The sequence below is a fragment of the Babylonia areolata genome, chromosome 3 (assembly GCF_041734735.1).
Source record: "Babylonia areolata isolate BAREFJ2019XMU chromosome 3, ASM4173473v1, whole genome shotgun sequence".
NCBI lineage: Eukaryota > Metazoa > Mollusca > Gastropoda > Neogastropoda > Buccinidae > Babylonia > Babylonia areolata.
This window is the reverse complement of record NC_134878.1, coordinates 50,764,881-50,782,380: the sequence shown is the minus strand read 5'-3', so window position 1 is coordinate 50,782,380 and position 17,500 is coordinate 50,764,881. Positions and strand designations below refer to the sequence as shown.

The window sequence follows — 17,500 nt, the reverse complement described above, 5'->3', positions numbered from 1 at the left end:
TGGGGGGTTGGGGGGAGGGTTCATTTTGTATCTTTTTCTGTTTATTTGTCTGTGTGTCTGTCTTTCCCCTTTTCATAGCCTGTCTTCGAATTATAGAGGGTTTTTTTTGTTGTTTTTCAGCTGTTTCGGATTAGGGTGAAAAAACATCTGATGATGCATAAGATGCTCATGAAATGCTCATTGAAACACTTCAGAGAGAACGTAATAGTAGCAGTGATAATAATAAATAAGTTGATATTTTACACAATACGCTCTTGTAAATCCATTACATTCTTGGCCAACTTTCTAATGCCACATTCTTGTCTGTTATACTGAGTCTCTTTCAACAGTGTTGTCTACATTCCTCTTCAAAATCAGTGCAAAATCAAACAAGCATGTAGTATGTCAAAATGAACAACACCAACAACTTAATGTTGTTTTTTTCCATTGTGGCCACAATTGCAAACAAGACCACAGAGAAAAAAAAAGGAATCAGGTAGATGCAAAAAGACATGGTCAAACACAATCCATTGTCTGCGTGTTTTCCTTGTGATTGACAGTGTGTGCATGCTTCAGTGTTTGACAGACTCTTAGATATGTTTGGGTTTTTCTTGTAAGTCTAGCATGTGTTGGGTTCCAGGCTTTGTGTCTGTTTCACGTACCTCCTCTCAATCATTCGGATGAGACGGTGGACATAGGTCCTGTTTGTAACATGCACGTAGCACACGTGAAAGAACCCATGGCAACAAGAGAGTTATCCCTGGCAAAATTTTTCAGTAAAATCCTCTCTAGTATGTGTGTGTGTGTGTGTGTATGTGCGTGTGTGTGTGTGTGTGTGTCCACATATGCATATGTGTGTGTGTGAGAGAGATAGAAACCTGACTGAATGACTCAGGAAAGGAATGGTAAGCACCAAAGGGCAGCCCTCTGTTGGCTCTACCCAGGTAGGCAGCCTGTTGTGCAAATGACTCCATGTTTGTAAAGCGCTTAGAGCTTGGGTCTTTGACGGATGATAGGCGCTACATAAAAGATTCCCTATCAATCAATCAGTCGCTTTATGCGTGTGTGTTGCAGTATGATTATGTGCATGATTTCATACAGGAATGTGTTTTGTGACTAACACAGCTTGCTGTGTGTGTGTGTGTGTGTGTGTGTGTGTGCATGATGTGCTCCCTCCCTGTCCCCAGTGGTGCAGTATGAGGTGACGGTGCAGACAGAAGGGGGAAAGGGGGCGGGCACCAACGCCGCTGTCTTCGTCAACCTATACGGGAAGAACGGAGACTCTGGGCGCCGCAGACTGGTGCGCCCCTCCTCCGGCAGGTCACCCCCCTTCCAGGCTGGACAGGTCAGTGGTGTGAGACTCATAGTTTGTTGTTTAATTTTCAATACTCAGCATGAACACCCCCGAAAACAGAGTATGGCTGCCTACATGGCAGGGTAAAAAGCGGTCATACACATAAAAGCCCACTTGTGTACATATGAGTGAAAGCAGGAGTTGCAGCCCATGAACAAAGAAGAAGAAATTGTTTACTTTTACGCGAAGTGTCTTTGATGTTTTAGTTTACTCGAGTAGATGATTTTTGTTTCGTGAGTACAATGTGTAGATCATCACAGTTTTTGTTTTTTGTTGTTGTTTTTTTTATCTCTATTGATTCTCTGTGTCGTTTTTAACTTTCAGGTAGATTTATTGGTGGTGGTGTTGGTGGTTGTGTGTGTGTGTGTGTGTGTGTGCGCGCGATGTACCATTTTTTGTGCTGTGAATGATATGTGGGTGGTGAATTGTTTTAAGTCATGTTTTTCTGTAATATTTCAAAATGTTACATGTCTGTTTTTACTGTAAAGCACGGTGAGCCTGCTCATGAAAGCGGGGAACCGTGCTATATAAGCCTCCACACTATTATTATTATTATTATTATACTCTGGTGATTTTAATGCACTGGGCCATATGCCCTTGTCACAGAGATGAGGAGACTTTAGACATGTGGTAAAGACAAATGGTAAACTTTGGTAAAATATTCAGAAAGTATCAGTACGCATCCAAACTAAAATGCTGATACATGTATGCACAACAGTGCAATTTATGGATTCACATATTCATTATCACACGCACATGCTAACAATTGCTCATGCACTCGATACATATGTACATAAGTAACAGCATAAATTCTGTTACTTCACTAACTGAAAATCCGTTCTTCAACCATTTTAGGAAGTACTACTAACTTTGAAGTCCGTTTTGATTTGTCAAGGTTTCTTAAATTAATTGTGTGTGAGTTTACCAAAATCCAGATGTCTCTTTTGAAAGCTTCAAACACATACAGAGAGGGGGACAGAAAGGAGGGCAGTTGATGTCAGGTTTTGCATGGTGGAGATAAGAGTTAAATCCAGGTTTTGTATGACTGGAAGAAGTCTCCTCCTTCAAATACTTGGGTGCCATTGTGTCAGACGAGGGTTCGAAACCAGAGGTCCTGTCCAGAATCGCGCAGACTACTGCCGCACTGAGTCGATTGAAGACTATATGGAAGGACAAAAAGATCTCCCTCTCGTCCAAAATCAGACTAATGCGCTCCCTCATCTTCTCAATATTTCTATACGCTTGCGAATCCTGGACCCTCACTGCAGAACTCCAGAGAAGAATCCAGGCCGTGGAAATGAGATGCTTCCGCAAGATCCTGAACATTACATACAAAGACCACATCACAAATGAGGAAGTGAAAAGAAGAGTCCAAAACGCCATTGGCCCATTCAAAGACCTGCTAACCACAGTGAAGGAACGCAAGCTCCGCTGGTATGGACACGTCACATGATCAGACGGCCTAGCCAAGATCATCCTGCAGGGTACCGTACAAGGAAGGAGGAAGAGAGGCAGACAGAAAGCGGTGGGAGGACAACATCAAAGAGTGGACGGGCCTGCCATTTGCCACAACTCAAAGGGCTGCCGAGGACCGAGGCAGGTGGCGCGAGCTGACCAGGCAGTCATCCATGGTGCCCCAACGACCCACCCACGGGTCAAGGGATAGATGAGATGAGATGTATGACTGAAAGGGGGACATAAAGTAGTCCAGGTTTTCTGTGGCTGAAAGGGGTTTCAAAAAGTAGAGAAGTAGGTTAATAAATCCAGTTTTTGTATTGTTAAAAGGCAGTCACAATGGAGATAAGTAGGTTAAATCCAGGTTGTGTATTGTTGAGTGGGGTTCAGAAAGGACTGAAGTGGGTTAAATCCAGATATTGTTGAGAGGGGTTCAGTAAGTAGAGAAGTAGGTTAAATCCAGGTTGTGTATTGTTGAGAGGGGTTCAGAAAGTAGTAGATTAAATCCAGGTTGTGTATTGTTGAGAGAGGTTCAGAAAGTAGAGTAGGTTAAATCCAGTTTGTGTATTGTTGAGAGGGGTTCAGAAAGTAGTAGATTAAATCCAGGTTGTGTATTGTTGAGAGGGGTTCAGAAAGGAGTAGGTTAAATTCAGGTTGTGTATTGTTGATAGGGGTTCAGAAAGAAGAGAAGTAGGTTAAATCCAGGTTGTGATTTGTTGAGAGGGGTTCAGAAAGGAGTAGGTTAAATCCAGGTTGTGTATTGTTGAGAGGGGTTCAGAAAGTAGAGAAGTAGGTTAAATCCAGGTTGTGTATTGTTGAGAGGGGTTCAGAAAGTAGAGTAGGTTAAATCCAGTTTGTGTATTGTTGAGAGGGGTTCAGAAAGTAGAGTAGGTTAAATCCAGTTTGTGTATTGTTGAGAGGGGTTCAGAAAGTAGAGTAGGTTAAATCCAGTTTGTGTATTGTTGAGAGGGGTTCAGAAAGTAGAGTTGGTTAAATCCAGGTTGTGTATTGTTGAGAGGGGTTCAGAAAGTAGAGTAGGTTGAATCCATGTTGTGTATTGTTGAGAGGGGTTCAGAAAGTAGAGTAGGTTAAATCCAGGCTGTGTATTATTGATAGGGATTCAGAAAGGAGCAGGTTGAATCCAGGTTGTGTATTGTTGATAGGGATTCAGAAAGTAGAGCAGGTTGAATCCAGGTTGTGTATTGTTGAGAGGGGTTCAGAAAGGAGTAGGTTGAATCCAGGTTGTGTATTGTTGAGAGGGGTTCAGAAAGGAGTAGGTTGAATCCAGGTTGTGTATTGTTGAGAGGGGTTCAGAAAGGAGCAGGTTGAATCCAGGTTGTGTATTGTTGATAGGGATTCAGAAAGTAGGGCAGGTTAACTCCAGGTTGTGTATTGTTGATAGGGACTCAGAAAGGAGCAGGTTAAATCCAGGTTGTGTACCAGCCGCCGTGGCGAAGTGGTTAGCGTCACGGACTGACGGCTGGGAGGACGCGGGTTCGAACCCCAGCGGAGGTGGGGTTTTCGGCCCGTGGCCGGCTCCTACCCAGAGTTGAGTGTGCTGTGGGCTTAAATGTGGAGACTGGGACCACACAGTCGAGTGTTGTCCACTTCAAGGATGCGTCTTTGGGTGTGTTGCTCTAATTACCTGACCAACACTGCAAGTGTCTGTATCTCTTGGGCCTGGTTAACGCCGGGATATCATTATGACCGGAAGCGTAGAGTACAGCCTTGTCACGCAGTCCCAAACCAAAATGGACCTCCATAGCAACATCGTCATCATCATCGTCATCCTCCTCCTCCTTCATCGTCATCAGTATAAAACAAAATAGTCTCAAAGTCTCTGGCCTTTCATGCCCTGCTCTCATGGTGACCTCAGTTTCGATACCCCTCCACTTCCGTGCTTGGGGTGAACCCTGTCAATGTCGGCGGTGTCGGCAGATTCATGGGGGGCTGTTGTTTGAGGGACGTGGTGGCGGTCTCCACTCTGGGAGAGACGCTCACTCAGTCTGGCTCCGCGACTAAGCCATTATTGTCGTTAGTAGGGGGCTTAGTAGGTGGTGTCCTAAGTAAGTTAAAATAGAACAGGCACCACTGAACACCACCGAAGTGACTCAGCAGCAGTGCAGGGTCTCCTCTGGTGTGTGGCCTCCAGGCAACCTAACATCGATGGTTCCCTGTGGACTGCCGACGCTGGAACTGCAACGGACGAACCCGGGTGTGGCCGTGTATGGGGGAATCTAAATGAGCGGCGTGGGAGTAATGCCACTGAAACGGCGCAGATGATGGAGCAGCAAAAAAAAAAAAAAAAAAAAAATCCAGGTTGTGTATTGTTGATAGGGATTCAGAAAGGAGCAGGTTAAATCCAGGTTGTGTATTGTTGAGAGGGGTTCAGAAAGGAAAGGAGCAGGTTGAATCCGGGTTTTGATTTGATGAGAGGGGTTCAGAAAGTAGAGAAGTAGGTTAAATCCAGGCTTTTTATTGTGGAGAGGGGTTCAGAAAATCTTAATGTATTTACTTATTTGTTGACTGTTTTTGATTATTCAGTTCATTTCGGTTTTTGACTCATTTGTGTAAACAAAGTGAGTCTATGTTTTAACCCGGTGTTTGGTTGTCTGTGTGTGTGTCTGTGTCTGTGTGTCCGGATGTCAGGTCAGGTCATTAGATCTGCTACTGGTAACCTGTAATCCAGTACAACCTGTTCAGGGTCGGGTTGCCGACGACTAAACCGGCACTTCCACCGCTCCCTTCTGGGACTGGTGAGGCGGATGGCTAGACACCCTTATGGAGATCCATAAAAGGGCGTCGGCTCAGGAGAGCCACCGACGGCCATCTAGCTCCACTGTGCTGTGTGCATGCCACACGCAGTTGGCCCCCGGGGTGTGTCTACCCATGTATGCGAAGTCTGGATCCGGCAGAATCTGCAGAAGAAACCTATCGGTTCAACGGAGAGGAAGGCGGTTACAGCAACGCACTGTGGAGTGCAGAGAGCAAGATGAGACACCGAAAGGATATCTTGGTCATCCACTGCATCCGTGCTCATCCTCCAGTCGTCTCGACTTAGTCTTGCCACTGGAAATTGGTGGACCCGGACGAGAGAGTGAGGTCGACGTTGCGCAACTCCTCTTCACTTTAAACAAACTCATCGCGCAAGTCATCAGTCATCCAAAATGACCTTTCATCCATCATCATTTCATCACCCCCAAGTCCTGTGGCGACAGGCGAGCGACGAAACGACAGGTGTGGGTACACTGGCAGTCGCAGCCGCAGACCTGCACGCAGGCGGCTCAGGCCATAGGGTCGTTCTTCGTCGACAGGAGCAGCGATGGAGCTCGGCAGCCGTCTGAGCGTCTGAGCAGCCCTCTTTAGGAATGCACTGCTCACCTCCCTGGCATGAGGAAGGGGCTAGAAAAGGTGCCCTAAAAATTGCCTGCTCCATATCACCCTGGCCAGCATACCGCAGCTGGCGGGGACCCTACATCAGCGGTCGAAACAAAGAGAAAGAAAAGAAAAAAACAAGGATCATTCCTCTCACCATTGGTGCTTGGAACATAAGGACTCTCCTGGACAGAGATAACGCAGACAGACCCCAAAGGAGAACAGCACTAGTTGCATCCGAACTCGCCAGATACAACATCGACATCGCAGCCTTGAGTGAGACTCGGCTTGCAGGCGAAGGCGAGCTCTGTGAATGGGGATCTGGTTACACCTTCTTCTGGAGTGGACGAGGAAGCAAAGAGCGACGTGAGGCTGGCGTTGGTTTTGCAGTAAAAACAGCACTTGTCAGCAAGCTAGCTGGAATCCCAAAGGGAGTCAACGATAGGCTTATGACCATGAAACTCCCACTGGCATCTGGCCAGAAGCACCTCACCATTGTCAGTGCCTACGCCCCAACCATGACCAACCCGGATGAAGTGAAGGCGAACTTCTACGAGGACCTTCACTCTGTCATTGCTGCCATCCCTAAAGCAGACAAGCTCATCATTCTTGGGGACTTCAATGCTAGAGTTGGCTCTGACTACATCTCCTGGGATGGAGTGATTGGAAAGCACGGTGTGGGTCACTGCAACCCAAATGGATTGCTTTTGCTTCAGACCTGTGCAGAGCACGAACTGCTGACAACCAACACAGTTTTCTGCCTCCCTACCCGTAACAGGACGTCATGGATGCACCCTCGCTCAAAGCATTGGCATCTCATCGATTATGTCATCGTCAGGAAAAGGGATAGGCAAGATGTACGTGTAACAAAGACCATGTGCGGCGCCGAGTGTTGGACAGACCATCGCCTTGTAGTCTCGAAGCTGAATATTCGAATCCAGCCCAAGAGACGCCCCCAAGGCCAGAAGGCTCCAAAACGGCTCAACATCGCTAAGCTGAAAAGCATCACCATCAAACAGTCCTTTGTGGAGCTGCTGGAAGATCGTCTGGAATCCGCCTCTCTGGACAACCAGAATGTGGAGTCTGACTGGAGGACCCTGCGTGAGCTGATCTATAGTACAGCTTCAGAGACCCTTGGACCCATGACCAGAAAGCACAAAGACTGGTTTGATGAAAACTGTGATGAAATCAAGCAGCTTCTGGATGAGAAACGCCGTCTGCATCAAGCCCACCTGAGCAACCCAAAGTCCACATCAAAAAAGGATGCATACAATGCCATCCGCAGGACTGTTCAGCAAAAGTTACGCCAGATGCAGGATAAGTGGCTGAGTGACAAAGCTGATGAGATCCAGGGATATGCTGACAGGCACGATATGAAGAGGTTCTATGATGCCTTAAAAGAAGTCTATGGCCCCACATCCTCAGGATCATCCCCCCTCCTCAGTGCAGATGGGAATACCTTGATCACCGAGAAGGAGAACATTCTCGAACGATGGGCTGAGCACTTCAACAGTGTCTTAAATCGCCCTTCCTCCATAAATGATGAAGCCATAGACCGTCTCCCACAAGTCCCCACCAACGAAGCACTGGACGATCCGCCAACACTTCTTGAGACCCAGAAAGCAATCCGTCTGCTATCCAGTGGCAAAGCACCTGGCTCAGACTCCATACCAGCAGAGGTCTACAAGGATGGAGGCACTGTGCTGACTGAGAAGCTTCATCAGCTGTACTCACTCATGTGGAAAGAAGAGACGATCCCCCAGGATTTCAAAGATGCATCTATCATTCACTTGTACAAGCGAAAGGGGAACCGGCAAGCCTGTGATAACCATCGGGGCATTTCCTTGCTCTCCATCGCAGGCAAGATACTTGCCAGGATCCTACTTAACCGCCTCACAGCACACCTTGACCAAGGTCATTTGCCTGAGAGCCAATGTGGATTCCGGAAAGAGCGCGGAACCACTGACATGGTGTTTGCTGCAAGGCAGCTGCAAGAGAAATGTCAGGAGCAAAATGCTGATCTGTTCTCCACCTATGTCGACCTCACTAAGGCCTTCGACACCGTGAGTAGAGAGGGACTGTGGAAGATCATGGCCAAGTACGGATGCCCTCGGAAATTTATTTCCTTGGTCAGCCAATTCCATGAAGGCATGCAGGCTCGAGTCCAGGACAATGGTGAAACATCTGCTCCTTTTGCTGTCACAAATGGTGTCAAGCAAGGCTGCGTCCTGGCTCCAACGCTGTTCAGCCTCATGTTCTCTGCAATGCTTACTGATGCCTTCAGAGATGGCGATGTTGGAATCGGCCTAAAGTACCGAACAGATGGCAAGCTGTTTAACCTCAGAAGGCTTCAAGCAAAAACGAAGGTCATGACAGACATCATCAGAGACTTTTTGTTTGCTGATGATTGTGCCCTCAACGCTGGATCTGAAGCTGACATGCAACTCAGCGTCGACAAGTTTGCCACTGCCAGCAGGAACTTCGGCCTTACCATCAGCACGAGGAAAACTGAAGTTCTCCATCAGCCAGCCCCAGGGAAACCCTACGTTGAGCCCAACATCACAGTCAACGGTCAGAGACTCAGTGCGGTGGAGTGGTTCACATACCTTGGCAGCACACTGTCACGAAATGCGACCATCGACGATGAAGTGAACGTCAGGATTGCAAGAGCAAGCGCAACTTTTGGTAGACTCAATGCAAATGTCTGGAACAGAAGAGGCATTAGTCTTGAGACCAAGCTAAAGGTCTACAGAGCAGTAGTTCTCCCCACACTACTGTACGCCTGCGAAACTTGGACAGTGTACCAACGACATGCCAAGAAGCTGAACCACTTCCACACAACATGCCTAAGGAAGCTACTGAACATCAAGTGGCAAGACAAGACCCCAGACACAGAGGTGCTCGCAAAAGCCACCCTTCCCAGCATCTTCACCATCCTGATGCAGTCCCAGCTTCGCTGGGCTGGACACGTGGCGCGCATGCCAGACCATCGGCTGCCCAAAAGGCTCTTCTATGGTGAGCTGCAACAAGGGAAGAGATCACACGGAGGTCAGAAGTGCTTCAGAGATACTCTGAAAGTCTCTCTGAAAGCGTTTGATATCAACCCTGACTCCTGGGAGGAATCTGCAGTGGACCGTGACAAATGGCGCGCTGCTGTGCACAAAGGCGCCAGGTTGTGCGAGGCCAACAGGACTGCTGCAGCTGTTGAGAAGAGGCAGGCCAGAAAGTCACGGGCAAACAAGCTCCCTGACAATGATATGCCTGTCTTTGTCTGCCCCAACTGTCAGCGAACATTTCGTGCGCAGATTGGACTATTCAGCCATCTGCGCACTCACAGATAGATTCATGAGCATCCTTTCCCCCACCCCACCACCACCCTCCCCCCATCCCCCATCCCCCATCTGGATGACAACGATGGTCATCATCGATCTCGATGGACACACCACCACCGTGGTAAACTTTAACATTGACATTTTCTCTGCAAATAATTTGTTGGTTGACACCAAATTAGGCATAAAAATTGGAAAAAAATTCAGTTCTTTCCAATCATCTTGTTTAAAATAATATTGCACCTCTGGGATGGGCACAAAAAATTAAAAAAAGAAGCCAAATTATATGCAAACTGCATTTACTGTTATATTTATATTTTTTGTATTCTCTAAACTTGGCACTTTGATCTGATATTCTGACACAACAACAAGAACAGTCATTATTATCATTTTTTGTTCAAACAGGAACTTCTTTTGCTAAGCATGGAAGTTTTATTTATTTTGCAAATGTTTTGGTGCAGATAGTAAAAAAGGGAACTTACTCAGTAATTAATGCTAGGGGACTTAATTTGCTTTAAACCGATCTTTCTCATCTTAAACATTACATTTTGAAATTATACTTAATACATAAAAAGCTTGTGTGCTTTACTCTCAGTGTACAGGGCTTTCACTATGTTCATTCGCCCAAGTGGTCTTTTTCGGAAAATATTAAAATCAATAAAACAAGTGGACTTCATAGATCTATTGGCTGAGCCCTGAAGGTTGCGTACACTTATTTATACACATTTAAAGCGCGTGCTCATATTCTTCGCGAACGCGAACGACGCCATTTTGTATCAAGTTGTTGACCTGCCCGTTCAATCCTATATTCAATGGACAATACACGATAACATGTGATGGAAAGTTGCCATAAAAATATCCACAGAATCAGCCGGAATTCACAGTTAAAAATAATAAACCATGCGAGTTAATACCCTTGAATTGATGAAACGAAAAAATTTCCAGTCTTGACTTTTCTCAAAATGAAGTCCTTTTCACTTCATACGACGTTTAGAAGTACTTGTACTTGGCTGTACATGTTATTAGTTTAACAGAATACTAAATTTTCTTATCAACTTTAAAACTATAAAACTAGAATGAACATAAAAGAGAAATTGAATCAACCGTGTCATACTACATTCCCGGCGGGTGTAACTAAACTTGTACATCTTTCTAGATCTAAAGAAAACGGCTAAATGTTGCAGTGTGATTGCGGTGATAGCCACGTCTCCTATACCGCGGACTTATAAAGAATTTTTTATTGCCCTTAAAGATTTTTTGAATGCCCAAGATACACCAGAATAATATGATTTAAACAGCGTTCTCACTGCAAATACCGCAATTGATTTATCGCCCTTTAAAAAAGTATGTTCAAATATTAAATTTTAGAACGTCAGTTAAGGAGCCACGATAGTGTAATGGGTAAGACAGTTTCTTCTCACCTGAACACGCGGGGTTCGAATCTGGTTAGGACTTCTTTTTTTTAACCCAAAGCATTATAATAACAAATACAGAACACATTTTAACGATTAAATTTTTTTTTTTTTTTTTTAAGTGTATCACAAGTGAGTCTTGAAGGCCTTGCCTCTCTTGTTTATTGTTGTTGTTGTTTTTTGTTTTATAGATACTAGGATATGCTCTCAAGGCGTGATTTGTGCATTGGGTTTATGGGCAAATCAGGCATCTTTTTTGTTGTTGTTGTTGTTGTTGTTTTTGTTGTTGTTGTTGTTTTTAAAGATGTGGTGTAGCATAAATGGATCAGTCTGCACACTTTGACACCTTCAAACTGAAACTGGAAACCTTCACACACACACACACTCTCTCTCTCTCTTATCTCTCTCTCTCTCTCTCTTACCATTAGAGTGGTTTGTGTGGTGCAGACGGACGTGTTTGTGGTGGAGGCGGTGGACCTTGGCGACCTGGAGAAGGTGGTGGTGACGAAGGGCCCAGGTAAAGTGTGGCAGCTCAGTCAGGTGAAGGTGCGTCCAGGGCTCTTCTCCCCCCTCACCCACGTCTTCATCTGGAGCAAGTGAGTCCTCGTTATGTTGTTTGGTGTTTTTGTTGCAGGATTCAATCCTTACATCCGGAGAGAACACTGATGTTGTTTATGATGATGTGTACATGTAATCTGTGTGTGAATATTTGTGTGTGTGTGTGTCTGTGTGTGTGTGTGTGTGTGTGTTCATTCATTATGATGATGTATACATGTGACCTGTATGTGACTCTGTGTGTGTGTGTGTGTGTGTGTGTGTGTGCATTATGATGATGTACACATGTGACCTGTGTGTGACTGTGTGTGTGTGTGCATTATGATGGTGTATACATGTGACCTGTGTGTGACTCTGTGTGTGTGTGTGTGTGTGTGTGTGCATTATGATGATGTATACATGTGACCTGTGTGTGACTCTGTGTGTGTGTGTGTGTGTGTGTGTGTGTGTGTGTGTGTGTGTGTGTGTTATGATGATGTACACGTGTGACCTGTGTGAGAATGTGTGTGTGTGTGTGTGTGTGTGCATTATGATGATATATACATGTGACCTGTGTGTGTGACCTGTGTGTGTGTGTGTGTGTGTGTGCATTATGATGATGTATACATGTGACCTGTGTGTGTGACCTGTGTGTGTGTGTGTGTGTGCATTATAATGATGTACACATGTGACCTGTGTGTGTGTGTGTGTGTGTGTGTGTGCATTATAATGATGTACACATGTGACCTGTGTGTGTGTGTGTGTGTGTGTGCATTATAATGATGTACACATGTGACCTGTGTGTGTGTGTGTGTGTGTGTGTGTGTGTGTGTGTGCATTATAATGATGTACACATGTGACCTGTGTGTGTGTGTGTGTGTGTGCATTATGATGATGTACACATGTGACCTGTGTGTGTGACCTGTGTGTGTGTGTGTGTGTGTGTGTATTATGATGATGTACACATGTGACCTGTGTGTGTGATTGTGTGTGTGTGTGTGTGTGTGTGTGTGCATTATGATGATGTACACATGTGACCTGTGTGTGTGACGTGTGTGTGTGTGTGTGTGTGTGCATTATGATGATGTACACATGTGTGTGTGTGACCTGTGTGCAGTGCTGTGGGGGAGGAGAGGGATGAGACGAAGGAGGTGGACGTGACCATACCAGTTATCTCCTCCTGGCCCGCCCCAGTAGCCGTTCCTGCACATCAGGTGGATGACCTGCCCACTAGCGGTCAGTGCTCTCTGCTGTTGGTTTTGGTGAATGGTGTGGATGTGTATAAAGCGCCTACCCTCAGTCGGAGACCAAGCTCTTTGCACTTTACAAACACAGGGTCATTTTCACAACAGGCTGCCTACCTGGGTAGAGCCGACTCGCGGCTGCCAGTGGGCGCTCATCATTCGTTTCCCGTGTCATTCAGTCAGGTTTAAGTTTTGCACACATACACACTCAGGTTTTTTTTTACCTGTCTGTTTCCTTTATTTGTGTGTTCAGGTTGAGGTGTGGAGCGCATGCATCATTTGTACTAGTACATAGTGGTGTGTGGTGGCTAGTGGCAATTTGTCCACATACGAAACAAGAGAATCTGAGCTTATGGGATCGAATCCTACGCTCAGTAGTATTGTCTCCCCATCCACTAGACCTCTGGTGGGTGGTCTGGATGCTAGCCGTTTGGGTGAGATGATAAACCAAGATCCTGTGTGTGTAGCATGTACTTAGCGCTTGTAAAAGAACCTACCGCAACAAAAGGGTTGTTGTCCCAGGCAAAATTCTGTAGCTTTTTTGTTCCTGTCTTATGATGAGCCTGAAGGCAAATTTCTGTACACTGTGTGTTTCAGACTTGAAAGCGATTAATTGATTGATTGATTTATTGAAAGCTGAGGTCAGAAAGGGTTACACAGAAATGTTTGTGTGTGTGTGACTGGTACAGGTGGCCAGTGGTCGGTGGAGGTGGTGACGGGGGAGGGGGGTGTGAGTGGGGAGGGGACAGACCTGGTGCTGGTCATGTGCGGTGACAAGGGGGAGAGCACCCCCCTCCACTTCCACTCCACGCGAGACAGACCCTTCCAGCCACGCCAGACAGACACTGCCGAGGTAGGGATGTAGCTCCTGGTGTTCCTGTAAATTTGGGTTTGGGGTTGTCGTGTTTTTTTGTTTTGTTTAGTTTTGTTTGTTTTTGTTTTTACTGGTGTTAAAACTATGTGTGGCCTCTCAGAAAGGTTTTCATGTTAACGTAACAGTGTGCATATGCTAACTGAAAGTGTGTGCGTGAGCTTGCATGTGTGGGTATGTACACATGGGTGAGTGTGCTCAAGTTAGCAGAACATGGCCCATTTTGAATCTGATTTTTTTTATGACTTGCCTTTTATGTATCTGTTTTGTTTTTATTGGGGTTTTTTGGGGGGGGAGAGTAGAGAGGGGGGGGTTGTTTACTTGGATTGTATTCATTTTATTTCATTTTTCTTCACATACATGTTATTTTTTTAGAATGTGGTTTGCTCTCAAGGCCTGACCGGCGAGTTAGGTCTGTTCATAGGTTAGGCATCTGTTTCCTTTTTTTTTTCTCTTTTTTTTTTTAAGACATGTTGTGTTGTTTACTTTGAATATTGTTGAATATTGTTGCATCCTGTTCTCTGCAGGTGCATCTGGCTCAGGATGTTGGGGATCTGATCAAAGTCCGGCTGGGATTTGCTGACAACTCCCAGAACAAGGCCCTCCATATTGCCAGGGTAACATCACAGCTTCACGTTGTTTCTGTCTGAATTAGCAAGATTAGATTCTTTTAAAGCCATTTTCCATTGACATGTATTCAGAATTTTGATAGTCTTGTTATTGCCAGGGTAAACTTTTCTGTAAAGTCACGGCTTCACATGGTTTTTGTATGAATTTAACAAGATATAGTTGGGTTTTTTTGTGGTGGGGGGTAAAGTTATTTTCCATTGATCCTGATTCTGTGTTCTGTTAGACTTTTGTCAGGAGAGCACGGATTTGAATCCAAAGAGTATGAACTGGGGAAGGGTGGAACTGCTTCCCATCTACTTGATCTACAGAAAACTACAACACATATATTAAAGATCCTCTGAGTCTGATTCATATCAGAGTTTGGTGGGTTATAGACACACAAAAAACACCCTTAATCCACCACCCCATGAAATGATTTAGATTGCATGAACAGGGGTAAAAATGGCCTTGAGTATAAAAATCCATTATAAATGAAATTCTTGTCAGAAACACAGTCCACCAATACAAAAAGGAAAAAAAGGTTGGTTAGGTCTTACAAAAAATAACAACAACCAATTTTTGAAAAATTTTCATGAATGAACTGGTTGTTGTTGTTGTTTATATATATATTTTTTGTAATATCTGAGTTATGTTGTTTACATGTTTATGAGGTTTAATATTCAAACACCTACCTCCCCATCACAATGTTTGATTGGCAGACATGCTTTTCCTGTGTGTGTTGTCCAGGTGAAGTTTGAGGACACAGACACCCACGACAACTTCTCCTGTGACCTGAACTCCAGGGTGGAGGTGACAGACAGTCATGATGGATGGACAGAGTTCCCCGTCATCTGGCCTGCTGTTCATATCTTGCCAGGTATGTGCCGTTGATAGCTAGCCAGGATATCTCATTGACAACATGTTAGATTTATATGCTCTGTTCAGTTCTATACATTCATTTATTTGTGTGTGCAAGCGCCTGTGTGTGTGTGTGTTTGTTGTATGTACCCTTATGAATATGTGTGTTGATCACAATGAAATCTGGGTTAGCCGTCAAGTCACTTCTTATATGAGGCAAGTAAAGAATTCATCACAAGAATCACAAGTTGGCACTATATTTAATAAAGAAGATATATAATCAGTGTCAGAGGGGGGTACGTAGTGGAGGAGGGATACCCTTCTTTTTTCTTTTTTTTTCCAAGCCATTGTTTTTATAATTCATACATCTTCAACATTCATATTTACATTTGATTTTATAGTTTTTCAGTTTTTCAGCTTTGCCAGAACTTTACCGTTTGAAGACCATACTGCGAGAGCTGCTGAATGCTGACTTGCCTTTTTCAAAAGTTTGTAATTCAGCTGAGTCAAGTCCTCCCCCACTGACACACCTGTTTGTTGCAGCCGATGGTGTTCTGTGATCTCCTGACTACGCAGCATCCTGGAGTGAAACTGCACAATGATTGGGCTCGGTATGCTACCACCTGGTTTTCCAGTTCGGTGGGCGATTTCAGTATCTTCTTTGGTCACTGGCACCCTGACTTTCTCAGTAAAGATTTCAACATGTTGTCCAACACAGTTCTCCACTGTCTCTTTTCCTCCTTGAACCTCCGGCACCCCATACACCCGCACATTGAACTGACGGCTGTGCTGCTTCTGGTCGTTCAACAGTCTTTTTGTGTTGCTGTCCTCCTTCACACTTTGTTCTATTTTATTTTGTTGTTTTCTTCTTTGAGGGTCTTTACTTCTGCTGCTAGAATGTCTTTCTTATTTCTCGGCTCAAAAACATTGCTCTCTAACTGTTCCATTCGGAAGTCTAACTGAGCAGTTATTTTTTTCATTTCTTTTCTGAGCTCACAAATATCATTTTTTGTTGACACATGGTCAGGTTGTTTAACGATCTCTGCTAGAGTTTTTTTTATATCTATGTCATCAGCTGTATTGTATACACTGTCCATACTGCCCTGTTTTTGTTTCGTTTCTTTCTTGCTTATATTTATATACGCCGGGGTCAGGGCTAGCAGAAGTGTCATTGACAGAGGATGTTGATGACGGTTAACGTTTATTACTAGATTTCCCAGAGAACTATCTAGAGGTAGTGCTGGACATATCTAATGTTGCCTGACTTTAACTGATGTTATAATCTAAATCAAAACAGTTCAGTTACCATTATATGATTAACTATGATTACTCTTCTTTGTGGGCTGCAACTCCCACATTCACTCGTGTGAACACAACTGGGCTTTTACATGTATGACTGTTTTTACCCTGCCATGTAGGCAGCCATACTCCATTTTCGGGGGTGTGCATGCTGGGTATGTTCTTGTTTCCATAACCCACCGAACACTGACATGAATTACAGGATCTTTAACGTGCATATTTGATCTTCTGTTTGTGTATACACATGACGGGGGTTCAGGCACAACTATGATTACAACAACAACAAATATCATGGACTGTATTGTTTTGTTTTCTTCCAATATTTTTTCTCAGTGACATTTGTGATGTTATTTAAGTTTCGATTAGCATTGTACACAATACACACATTTGATTATTTTGAACATCAAATTGAATACTGATCCCCACTCACCATCTGAGGAACCCTCACAATCTGTTCAACATTGTTCACACACAGTGCAGAGTACAAAATGTTGCTTCGCCAGTCATGTATGGAGAATCAGAAACAACATGAATATTTTTTTAATGATATTTTCACCACTCTTACAGAGAGATTTAACAGCCTTACGCAGTCAACATTTCAATTCAAGAAAAAAAAAATTTTCAACTTTTTTTTTTTTTTTTTTTTTTAGACAGAGAGGGAGGCTCCCCAAAGACACATCCACACTCGGCATGAGCAATCGTCAGAGTTTTCTGTTGTATTGTTTTTGTTCACATCTTGCCAGGTATGCGCCATTCATATTTTGCCGGGTGTGTGTCGTTATCTTGCCAGGTGTGTTTTGTTCACATCTTGCAAGGTATGTGTCATTTGTATCTTGTCAGATTTGTGCCATTCACATCTTGCCAGGTATGTGCCATTTGTATCTTGTCATATATGTGCCATTCGCATCTTGCCAGGTATGTGCAATTCATATCTAGCCTGGTGTGTGTTGTTCACATATTGCCAGGTATGTGCCGTTCATACCTTGCCAGTGCTGACTACAGCTGAGGAGAACTGACAGAAGAATTGATGCACTGATGGAAAAAGAAGTGTTGTCTCCAGGGCATTTCTGATTCGCATTCTTCCTCTTCACCTTCTCTTCTCTGGTGCAGCTGCCTTCAGTGACCTCCTCAGGGTTTGAGTCATTGGCCTGTTTTGCCCACCTGTCATGCCTGAGGATGAC

At 44.5% G+C, this 17,500-nt stretch overlaps 1 protein-coding gene across 1 annotated transcript in view; it reads left to right on the top strand.

The window, feature by feature from the left end:
* Nucleotides 1–17,500, top strand: part of LOC143280081 (uncharacterized) — a 197,780-nt gene that overhangs the window by 128,665 nt on the left and 51,615 nt on the right. The window contains 6 exon segments of the mRNA XM_076584590.1: nucleotides 1,167–1,324; nucleotides 11,352–11,500; nucleotides 12,556–12,674; nucleotides 13,372–13,535; nucleotides 14,081–14,170; nucleotides 14,910–15,039. Of these exon segments, the coding sequence (XP_076440705.1) occupies nucleotides 1,167–1,324; nucleotides 11,352–11,500; nucleotides 12,556–12,674; nucleotides 13,372–13,535; nucleotides 14,081–14,170; nucleotides 14,910–15,039 (810 nt within the window).